At 41.9% G+C, this 12,218-nt stretch overlaps 1 protein-coding gene across 5 annotated transcripts in view; it reads right to left on the bottom strand.

Annotated features, from left to right (window-relative positions):
• Positions 1-12,218, bottom strand: part of TENM1 (teneurin transmembrane protein 1) — a 770,840-nt gene that overhangs the window by 28,127 nt on the left and 730,495 nt on the right. For all 5 annotated transcript variants that reach the window (XM_063170577.1, XM_063170580.1, XM_063170579.1 and 2 more), the window contains one exon: positions 1,838-2,204. In XM_063170577.1, the coding sequence (XP_063026647.1) occupies positions 1,838-2,204 (367 nt within the window). The remainder of the gene's footprint in view (positions 1-1,837; positions 2,205-12,218) is intronic.

The following is a 12,218-nucleotide window of genomic DNA, read 5'->3' as shown; positions in this document are numbered from 1 at the left end:
TTATAAACAAAAAGAAAATAAAACTCAGTAATTCAGCTAAAATGACACTGAAAGAAAGATTAGTTTATACTTATTAAAAACTCAACACTGCAGGAAAACAAAATCAGAACAGTAGCCAAAAAGTGCCTTGAGAAACAATCCCTTTCAATATCTCTTGACAATTTACTTGATTTGTGTGATTTAAGGTTTCGAAAGGATTTTTGCATTATCATGGTCTGTATGTGTCTATCAAAATGAGTTTACATGAGCAGGATTTCCTGTAAATAGCAAGAAAGCATATTAAACCTCACTCTTAGGGAAAACCACATTACTGTGTGTATTTTTCTACTTCTCCTGACTGAGTCAAGAAATTGCTGGAGTGTTTGAGCACACCCTATTGGTGCTCTTGAGCCTATTGGCTTCCTTGGAAATGGAAAAGTCAATGGATCTTTCTGCCAAGCTGACCCTGCCTTTCACCAAGCCAGCCTGGCACAATCATTATATTTGCCACAGTTTTTTTCATTTTTCAGCACTGAGACTAGTTTTCCTCAATAGGAATCCTGTCCAGGATTCTGTTCCTCACTGCTGTCCTAGAGCCACCACTAAAGCTGGCAGCACTTGGCAATGCACAGGAGCCTTTGATTATCATCACAATGCTGGGTCAGTAACCCACCTTCTGTGGAAGACCATTTGCATTTTTTCCTCTCTGTTCTTGACATACTTAATGTTTTCCTGTCAGTAATTAACCTTTTACTTGAAATGAGAGGCTTAAGAATTATGATGACATTATTATGGAGCTGAACATGTTCAGTTCTTAGAGATGACAAGATGGCAACATACTGCACACCTCTGTATGGGAATGCTGCCCTTTGTCCCACTATGTTTTATGAAATAAAAGAGCCAAACTCTGTTTTGGTGCATGCAGGGGAGAGTGGCTGCACTGCTGAGAATGTCCAGCAGTGCACTGCAGGCCAGTTTCAACACACAAAGAGAAAGGAATTCTGCACAGTATATGTTTGCACCATTTTGCTGGTGGCGCAGTATGACATGAGTGATGAGAAGGCATAAGCTGGTGTTTTGCACTTGATATGAAACCTCTTGCTGAGCAGAGCTGCCTGTTCCAGTAGCATTTAGGTACAATTTGGTACCACCTTCAACAGGGGCAAATGCAGCTTTGACAAATGACACAGCAAGGCAGACCTGGAAGTAATTCTGAACAGTGTGTAATCACTGCATCAAAAGAGAAAAAGCTAGCACCACCCTGAAGTTCCTCCAGTGGCAATGGAAGACTCACATCTCAGCAGTGAATGGATTAAATTCCTGAAGATCTGCTGATTAGGTTTTGGGCTTTCCAAGGAAACCCAATCACTGCTTATCCCTCCCTCCCCTTGTTACTTTGCTGATCTGCGGCTTTATCAGAAAACCCAACTGTCACAGACATCTTTTGTGAAAAATCCTTTCTTTAGGATTTTTCCTTTGGGAAGCTGAGGCCCCAGAAAAAGAATGAAAACAATGGTTATCTGCTGCTGTGGAATGCAACAGGTGCACCTGTGATTGGCCCATGTTGGATGTTTACAATTAAGGGCCAATCAAAGGCCAAGCTCTCTCTGAGACAGAATCAGAGAGAGCTCCTTTGTTTATTCATTCTTTTTCTATTCTTAGCTGGACAAGCTTCTAGGAACTTTTTCTCTCTATTCCTTTTAGTATGGTCTTAATGTAATATATATCATAAAATAATAAATCCAGCCTTCTGAACATGAGGTCAAGATTCTCGCCTCTCTCTTCGCCCCTGAAGGGCCCTTGCAAGCCCAGCAAGACCCAACAGGTGACAGACACGAAATAAAAATCACCTCCTTACCTGAAAAACAATCACAATTGGGATCAATCTTGCAGTCACAATCCGACGGGGCTCCAGCAATGACAGAGATCTCCCCGTTGGTGGTGACCTGCTGGATGCGGTTGATTTTCCTCTCGTCGGTCTCGGCGATGTAGAGGACGCCGCTGTGGGACACGGCGATGGCGCGGGCGGACTCCAGGGTAGAGTGGATGGCCACCTTGCTCACCAGGAAATGGTCGATGCCGGGCACCTGGCAGTGGATGGGGCGCCCCGCGATGATCCGCACGCGCCGGCTCTCGGAGATCTGCAGCACGATGTTGTTGTCCAGGACATACAGGGAGTTGTCCAGAGGGTTCACTGTCAGGTCTGTTGGCCACTCTAACCGCACCTGGAAAAAATATAAACGGGAAAGCAGGGGAAAAAAAGGGAAGGATAATGATTAGGGCAGTACGACAGTTTTATTTAACCGTCTCTGATCACATCATCAAGATGCCTGGCAGATTCTCTCAGCACTGATTCTCTAGTACCTTTAATTAGGTTTGGAACAAATTTCGACAAGCATACTCTTTTCTGAGGTCCCACTCCAGTGTGGAACAAAATTTGATTTGAAAAGTAATTTAGCACCCTCTGAGAGGTATTTGCACAAGTCCATTAAAGCGGGAACTTTATTACACCTATGCAGTCATGCAAATAAAAACACACACTTCATGTCATGCAACATCAGCTGGAAAATTTTTTAGGTTTGAATGTTATTGTTTCAAGGTTGCAGTCAATGCTGGCAGAGTGGAGAACAGTGAGAGGTTGTCAATGTTGTAACACTTTAATTGCCTGTTAGCACAAAAGGAAAATGACATACCAGAAGAGTAGGACTCATTTCCACTGTTATTTACTAAGCAAGAAATGTTTATAAGACTTATATGCCACAAGAAATACAAGCTTAATTCTTTGTAGCAAATTAATACACCAATATATCTTACTTTGTATGATAACGCAGCCAAGCTTAATTATTTATAATGATTTTGCTTTGTGAATTCATTATTGCAGTCATGGAATAAGTAAATTTGTCATACTTAAGAGTAGCTTTTTGCCTTTCTCCATGCAGGTGAGAGTGCTGACCAAAAGAAGTTTCAAACCAAGCTGGAGGAAATAGCTGAAGAATGACCTCTCTCAAAAAGTATCACTCTGATACCTTTTGCATCGTGATCTGGAGGAATTAAACATGCTCCAAATTAAAAGTAGGGCTCCCTGTCCACCTGAAAGGCAACCACTACACAGGCTGCTGATCTGGCCAGAGCTTCCAACTCCTTCTGCTGAGAAAGGCATTGCAGGATTGCTGAACTGGGAAACAACAACAGAGCAGGCTGGTCCCTCTCCCCAGCTCATGCCAGTGGAGGATTTGGACTCCAGGTTGTCTCTGGACAGGTCAGAAAACAGCTGAGCCCCTAAGATGGCAAGAGATCATATTTAAGTCTGTCTCAGGATGCTTTACTTGTTATCCTTCATGAAGAGATGGCTGCTTTTATCTGAGTGGAATTTTTCTGGTGTAAATATTTCAATCACCAGAAGACAATAATTACCAGCCTAAAATGTTACTGTTTTACATGCTTTATATGTCACAGAAGCTTTTACTATTTCACTTATTCTCACTTTGATGCTGGTTTTGCTCATTTTTCCACTGTGCTAATTAAAAGCATTATGAATGCAGAGACTGCTGATGCTCCCACAAAGCTCAATGCCATATGCTGGAGTGTGTGGCCATCAGCAGCCACCTGCCTGCCTGGGGTCAGCTCAGCACCAGGCTGGAGGCCAAGTCTCTCCCTTCTCAAGCAGCAGTATTTCCTGAATAATCTCATTTCCAGAGGTGCATTGCTGGTTTGGTAAGTGATGTTTTAATAATGTGAGGAGGGCACTGTGGCTGCTGTGTCTCATCCTGTTGTGGGTACCACACCATTACAGAGGTTCACAGAGCAATCCCATTCCTGCTTGTGCCTTTTGGCCAGGCAGCATCATAACTGGCATTAAGAGTAATGCTCTTGGGCTCAAGATTTCTGCTGAACCAGGTGGTGGAGCCCCTCCAAATGATGCTAAATGTGGTGAAGCAGTTGGAAACAGATTCCTCCCATAGCAGTGCTAATTTCCGTGCACGTGTGACTGCCTGGGTTCCACCCACTGCTCTGAGGCTGGTTTGCACACCACTGTTAGCTCTTCCTTCAGCTGAGAGCTCACTGGGACACCAAATAAAACTCCTCACTTAACAGAAAAATCTCTACGTGCCTTTCTCCAAAAAGCTTGGAAAAAACCATATTTGCAATGCACCTTTTAATGTAGAATAATTTCTTTTTCAACCAAAGTAGATGGATTAGTTTTAATGGCAAATAGACACCTTCAACTTTAGGGCCTCCACAGATGGCATTGCTGTAAAAATAATCTTTGATTATCTGCAACTAGATTATTCACAATTAAAAACCTGGGACAAAACCATCTATTTTGCCATAATGACCTTGCCTAGCACCTGCCATGTTTTGATAGCTGGTTTTCTTTTTTGGACCAGCTACACTGCCTTTGCCCAGCAAATAATGTGAATTCCTCCCTCTGTGAAGGTATGTCTGGTGTCCTGCAGATAAACAGGGACTGGTTTGGGCCTAGAAAACTTTTTCTCTGGTTTATTTGAGGTGGATTTAGTTTACTGAAATAGAAGGAACTCTTATGCAGATGCACATTTCACTTGAAGCAATGTGCCTGAAGCTTAACAGCTGTTAACTGCAAACATATTTGCTTTCATACTGCTCACATCTGTAAAACTAGCTGCAGTGGGGTAAAAATAAATAAAATTTTAGTTGGAAACATCCAAACAATTTTTGTTACTACACCAGAACTGCTGCCCAGCTCTCTGCTCTGCAAAGCTAACTGAAGGTTATTCCTTCAGCTTCCCTTCTGCAGTTTAAAGCAGTCAGGGATGTATCCATGGTTAAATTTCATCTGAAATATTGAAGGTAGCATACACCTGTGTCTGGAGACTGCAGCATAAAAACCAGCTGCTGCACACTGCAAGCTTATGCTGGTGAAATTGGAGGGGGAAAAGAGGTGAAATGGCCCAATTAAAATCAAACATACACAATAACACAAATCACTGAGCATTCCTAATCTGAACAAGAATTTCAGAGATTTAGAAGAAATCTGCACTGTTCTTGTCAGGATTAGCCTTCATGACATCTTAAAGTGGTGTAAGATGGGACTGCTGCTGTCCCATTCCATCCCTTCTCCCAGTGCAGTCCCCAGCAGCAAGGCCAGTTTATGGCTTCCTACAGAGAGCAGGTTCAGGACAGTTTGCTGGTAAAAAACTGATCACCTAAATCAGCTTAAGCTGAAGTGTAACTGCACCCTGAGGTTTACTGTTACCTTGAAAAGTCACTGGTTGTTTACTCCTCGTTAAAGCAAGCTGCCCTCTGGCAGCTTCTGTGACCAAACCATCAGTTGTGCTTCATTCAAAGGTAATAAACATATTACAGAGAAGCACCTCGATTTTCATCTGATACCACTGTGCCTGCTACAAAGTTCTTCCAGACAAAACCTCAGTTAGAGTTAGAACATTAAATCAGTTAATATACCTTTAAATTTGAAGCAGCACTTCAAAAGTCTGTGTAAAAAAGTCCTTTTCCATATATGTATATATTTTTTGTAACTCAAAATTGGGCCAATTCCAAGCATTTTTTCTTATATTCAGTTGGACTTTTTTTTTAGAGCACTGACCAGAAATGGCATTGCTGATTATCCCATTATAAACAACCAGCCAGGGTTTGTTTATTCATCACAGACTTTTTCAGAAATTTTCAGGTGACAATTCTGGTTTGGTTCACGGGAGACTGAGTATTTGCAATAGAAATCACTGACAAAACAAGTGAACCCTTGAGCAATGAGACTTTTTGCATGTAAGTATTAACATGTCAGCTTTTCTGGGAATTCAGCATTTAAGTGTTAACATAAAGACTCCAACTATATCTAATAATCCATCTCTGGTTTGAGAAGTGCAAAATTAACACCCACCAGTCTGGCTTTCTAATGCATTTTTTCATGTCAAGTGTTCTGGAAAACACCAAGTGCACTAAGCGGGCTTTAGTTTAAATGAATTTTCACTGGGAGATCTCACCATGGGCTGCACCACAGGCTTGCAAAGGAATCTCTGCTCCAGCACCTGGAGCATCTGCTCCTCCTTCCTCATTGACCTGGGTGTCTGCAGAGCTGTTCCTCTCATATATCCCCACTCCTCTCTCTTGAGGAGGTTTTTTTCTCCTTCTTAGACACATGATCCCAGAGGTGTTACCACTGCTGCTAATGCCTTGGCCAGCCTTGGATCCACTGGAAATGGGGGCTTCTCACAGAAGCCATCCCTGAGGCCCCCCTGCTAAAGCAAACCTTGCCCACAAACCCACTCCATCCTCCCACAGCAAAGCTTGACAACTAAATTAAACAGCATCAGTTTTTGCCCAATGGCACTGCTAGGAGTCCACAAATATACTCAACCATTTGTGCCTGTAGATGTACACATATCCAAGGGTTAGTTTGTGAAGAACACTGCTTCACTTTTGGTTTTGAGCATATGGAGAAAACTTTGTGCACATTTTGCATGACGTTTGATGGCTGAGCCATTTTTGGTACTGTTTAAAACAAATCATATCAAACAATTTATACTGTTCATATCAAAGCAAGACAAGTAAAGAGTGAAAAATTTATCCCTGTCTGCAAATGCCAGTTTCAAGAGCTTAACTGTTTGGTTGTGGGGGTAAATTTCACTGGGATAAGTTTCATTTATCATGGATTAAAAGAAGTTGCATAAATCCCTAGAAAGGCTTCACCATTGCTTTGATTTCTTGCCATGCATTGCTTGTTTATTTTGATTCAATTTCATGTAACAGCATGAAATTCATGCCAAAATTTTTCTGATAGTCCTGACTGATGGATTACTTCCTAACTGTGCTACTCAGCTTCAAGCACTTCTGTTTATGCTACCTCTGCCTTTCTTCAGCTCTATGATATGCACTTGCAGACCTGCTCATGGCCTCTTCTGTATTTCTCTTTTGCTGCTAACTTCCTTTTAAACTTTCCTTTCATTTATCTTAAGAGTCATAGAATGTCCTGAGAGGGATGGACCTGCATGTATGGAGTCTAACTCCTGACCTTGCACAGGACAGCCCCAAAAATCACACCATGGGCTTGAGGACATCATCCAAATGTTCCTTGAGCTCTGTCAGGCTTGGTGCTATGAACCCTTTCCTGTTCTGGAGCCTGACCACCCTCTGGGTGAAGAAACTTCTCCTAATATCCAACCTACATCTCTCCTGACACAGCTTCATGCCATTCCCATGGGTCCTATTTATACTCCAGATGTTTCCAAACCTTTACTCACCACAACGTCCTTCTAAATGCATTTTCTCTCTTCCTTCTTTCTCCTTCCTACTGGGAGAAAAGTGGCTCCAAGGAAGGACTCACACATGCCGGCCATTAGGAGTGAGCTGGTAGTTTACAAGGCTGAAGGAGATTGGTTCTGCTTCCCTGAACTCTTCACAGGATGAGTTATATTTCTCTCTATTTTTGCCCCTTTAGACAATCATGGATATTTTTTCATCATTTTCTGTCAGTTTGCTCTCACTCTGGGCTCTTCCTTTTGTTGACACTGACACTGTCAGCTCCCCTCATCAGCTTTGCTCCTTTCCTAATGGCACACAGCAACACAGTTTTGGTCCCGTGGTTTGACACTGGCGAACCCTTCCCTGTGGTGGGATTGCAGCCTCATCTCACACTGGAGGAGCCTTTGTGTCTCCTGCTTCTGATGCTGCATAGCATAAAATCCAGAATTTTACAGTTCAGCTGTAGCAGTCCCTGCCCTAAACTTCACAAATGCTGCTCTCTGCACTCACTGGTTCCCAGTGAAAAACCCAAATAAAAGAGTTTTACAGCCTAATGGCTGCTGTTTTCTACCCTGGGCTGGGAAAGCAGCTGTGGCACATTTACAGATGCAGCTCAGAGGTCTAAGGCCACCAGTTCTCCAGGATCTTGGCTCAGAGAATCTCCCTGCCAACCTGCTTTTGCTGTCAATTATTTCCAGCTGATGAGGGACCTGCTGCTGCAGGAGTATGAAGGAAAAGCAGCACTTCAACAGTTTTCACTGCCTGTCTTTGCTTGCCACAAGACTTGCTGCACTCTCATTTCCCAGCTCTCTTCTTGTTTCATAATTTCTTGTTATTTTTTACTGCTTCAGAACTTCCAAGACTGTATCTGGGGTCTAGTAAATCAATATGAAAAGTTGATTTCTATGGGGACGGTTTTCAAATTGTCCTTATTTAACAATAGAGGGAATATTATCCAGTGTCACATAAGCACACTGACTATAAAAATCAATGGGACTTAGATTGCTAAGCCATTTAAGTCTGCTTAAACATGGTACCCATGGTTTACACAGGCTATGAAAGGAACACTTTGTTAAATGCCCAGAAGGAATTTATGAAGTATTTAGAACAGACTGGTACCTCTGAGAGGAGGAATTTTAGACTCTTCAATTAAAATATCTCAAAATAGACCATGAATTTGAATCTAACCCAAACATGTCTCCAGTGCTGGAGTGGGAATAGATGTCCTCCAAACATGCTGCTGCAGGTAATTTGCACAGCCAAAAGGAGGGAATGAGACCAGGTGGAAATCTAGCTAATAACAGGACTGGCTCCATTCTGCCTCACTCTGTAACTCACAGTTCCAGGTCCTGGGGCTTGTCAGACAAGATGGCACAAAAGTGGGGTTGCATATATCTTGAGTTTTGGCTCCATCTCTCTGTTTTGGGCTCAGAAGTTCTGGATACAGAAAGCCAGTGTGCTGCCAATGCAGATAAGGGAAAGGAGTATCTGGAAAAGCTTTAATTGAGACCGTAATTAAGAGCTGTTTGAGAACAGTGAGGGGCTGGAGCTAGCATATTATTGTGTCTTTTGTTTCCAATAAATGCTGAGGTTCATAAAAGCATCTGGCCTAAAAACTGAGAGGATGAAAGGATACATAAAATGAAATTTCCAAAACTGAAAAAGACAAACCCCTACCTTTCAGCAACACCAGCCACTGTGAATATATCACCTAAATACTCAGACTCTTCCCTGAATTCTGAATGAAACTCATAATGAAAATTTAAATTAAATTCTTGAAATTAAAACTTCCTGCAGATTTGTGCCCAGGAAACTGCCCGCCTCTGCAGGATCTTGACTTCTGACAACAGCTCTGCTCCTCAGGGCAGAGCTCCTTTAACTCCAGGGATGGGCAGAAAGCAGGACTGGGGGAAGAGAAGGATGAGGAGCTGCTGCCAGGAGGTTTCCAGTTGAGATGTGGGAGCCAAAACTGCTCCTCAGCCAGCTCAGGGCTGTAAAACAGATTCCCACAAGGATCAGAACAAATGCCAACTCCACAGCTTTCACAAGAAAATACAAATCCACTTCTGTGGTTTAAACCTTCCCATAAGAGTTAAACTCACAAATATAACTTCTGCAAGGGAAAGAAAATAGGATGGGAAAAATAGTAATCCTGAAATTCATGCTTATGGCAGGGCATCTTCTATGGCAAATTCCTACAACGTTGGGCAAGTCAACAGTAACAGCCTTTTAAAATCCATTGTAAGAGTGAACTAATAATTTACTAAATTTTAGCAGAGAGTTAAAGCAAAATACCTACAGAGAAGTTTCATGATTATCTTTAAATTATACATTTTTTTCTTCATGGACATAAAAAATGGTAGGCAGAAAAACCAACAGAAGTAATTTGAGTTCTTACTTTTACAGAAATTAGCACCAAGATCAATTGTTATCACATGATTTTCTGCAACTAATCTTTCACAAGTATTTACACAATAGGTCTTTCAACTGAGGAAAATGAATGCAAACAAACTAGCTGTGGTGCTGAACAGAAAGCAAACACATACTGCTGTAAGACTTCAAACAGCTAACAGAAAAAAAGGCACCTTGCATTTTGCAGAACAAACAAGACAACAGCATTCTGTGCAGCAACCCTACAGTGTGAGCATTTGTATTGATTAAATGCAAGGAAATGCACTGGAGAATGTTTGATTCTAGTCTAAGACTGTAAGCAGGCACTCTGCTTTAAATTTCTGTCAGTTCAGGGCTTTGGTTACTGCTGTGATGCATATTTGGATATGCACTGTCAGACTGTGCCAGAACAGCTTACAAGGATAACGTTTAGGTCTAAAGTTTTTTAAGCAAAATTCAATAACTACCACTTGACTGAATAACATATCTCAAGCCTGTGATGGATTAACTTGGACATAGAAGGAGAGGCATTCTCTTTTCTTGCCTTCCAAAAACACTCTAGAAAAGAGATTTTAAAAGAGCACCTGAAAATAGTTTCACAACAGGTTCCTAATCAATAATAGATCAATAAATAGTTTTTGATTTTCAGTAGCTGAGTTCTAGATCTAGAAAGGCATAGCATGGCTTCAGGCCTAGAAAGGCTGAAAGGGCTCCACAGAAATGCCAGGCAGGCTCTAAGAAAAAGCTCTAAAAGGCTTCCAAACTACTCCAGGAGACATATCCAGTGGCTCTCTGGCCATGCTCCAGAAGCCATCATGGATTCCCCTGCTCCATAAGCTGTAGATCTAGAAAGTCTGCATATCTTAAAAAAGTCCTAAATGCCTTCAGAATGATCCTCAACATCTCTCCTGAGGTCCCAAATATCTGGATCTCAGGCTTCCAGCAGCTTCTAGACCCAGAAAGCTAAAGGAATCCCTAGCAAGTACTAGGTCTAGAAATGTCCTTTAAAATCTCTTCCTTATTCCTTCAAACGAAATACAAAAAAATATGAAGCAAATAGCATAAATCCTTCTAGCTGACTGAAAGCATACAAAAATAATTTCACAACGAAATTAATTCCTTAGGACTAGACTACTTATAAAAGTTTCAACCACTGGAACTCTTCTGATTCCCTAAACTTTTGGCACACCTTTCGTAAGCCACCCAACACATTTCTACGGTTACAATAGCAAAAATCACATTGTTTTTATTGTCACTACTGATATGACAAAGAATTTTAATTCTGAAGTGGCAAGAAAAAAGGAATAAAAAAGTAGTATATATGGATGGAGGACCTAAAGGGTTTTATATCAGATCATGACTTTGCCTGGTTCTCACTGGAGACAACTACACACTATTCAGTTTCCCATTTTGCTTTGAGCAGTCGATTGAATGGCTATTGAGTGATGTTCAGACATTTATGATTTCCTGCAATGTGACCTACATTGCTAAACTTCGTAAATTTATTCTCCAAGGCAGTCTATCATTTTGCATGCCATACTCATCCCAAAGGAAGCTATCAGCAGGAGATGAGGCCCAATTTATAAAAGCTGAATGTCCTTCAGACACTTTTAACTAATTTGTTTGTAAATGTGCTATTGTCAGAGTAACATACTGTATAAAACATCTATCATTCTGTTTGCAGCTCTCTGTGACTTGAACTCCATCATGCACAGCTTTAAGAACACCCTCTCTGAGGCACACTACAAATGGGTAGAACCCATTTCTGTCCTGACATTTGCCATTTTTTTCCTCCACTGACAGAGTGTCTTTTCATTATTTTTTCCTTGGCACAGCCAACGGTAGAAAAGATGCTGCAGCAAACATGGTATCATGGAGAGGTGAAATCAGGCATTCTTAGCTGTCACTGCTCAGGCTGCAGCTCCTGCCATGGTGCTTACTCTGACCAAGCCATTGCTAGAATCCCTTTCCCTGCAGTGTGTGACATCTCTGCAGGACAGATCACCTCTGGTGCCCTCAAACCTCCCCTCAAACTCCAGACTTGTGACAACCCATTTGCTTGTCACTCCCCTGGCCCCCTCCTTAAAAAATAACTGGGCAACATTTCCAAATGGCCAAACCAGAATACAGTGTGCCATCTGAAAGGTTTGTAACAGAGGCAGTAAAGACAGCTCCACACAGAGCTCACTCATTATTCACTTCATAACACAAAAAACCTGTTACATCTGTGGGAGGTCCTTTGGCCCATAAATATGTGAAGGGCTGCTTGGTGAGAGGAGGAAAGCAACATGCACACAGTTCTAGTCCTGACAATTTTAAAAAACATGGCTAAAGTAGGAACAGCCTCCATCAAAATAGCTGTTCTTAAATCACAGGCAAACCTTGCTAGTGGATGGGGATGAACCACTGGGTTAAAACAAAAGGAGGGACATTGCCTGCTTGGCTTGACTCTGCATCTTCCTTCAACATCCACATTCTCTTCTCAGCAGACTGACTTGGGGCTTGGAGCCCAGGAGGGCAGGGACCAGCTTTCACTATTTGATTAGTTATGGTAGCTCTGCAGTGTAGGGAGAAACCACATACACCTGCATGTATACAGATACAGT

The sequence above is a fragment of the Melospiza melodia genome, chromosome 16, assembly GCF_035770615.1.
Source record: "Melospiza melodia melodia isolate bMelMel2 chromosome 16, bMelMel2.pri, whole genome shotgun sequence".
In the NCBI taxonomy this organism is placed as follows: Eukaryota; Metazoa; Chordata; class Aves; order Passeriformes; family Passerellidae; genus Melospiza; species Melospiza melodia.
The sequence above is the reverse complement of the archived record's forward strand: the minus strand, read 5'-3'. Positions and strand labels throughout refer to the sequence as shown.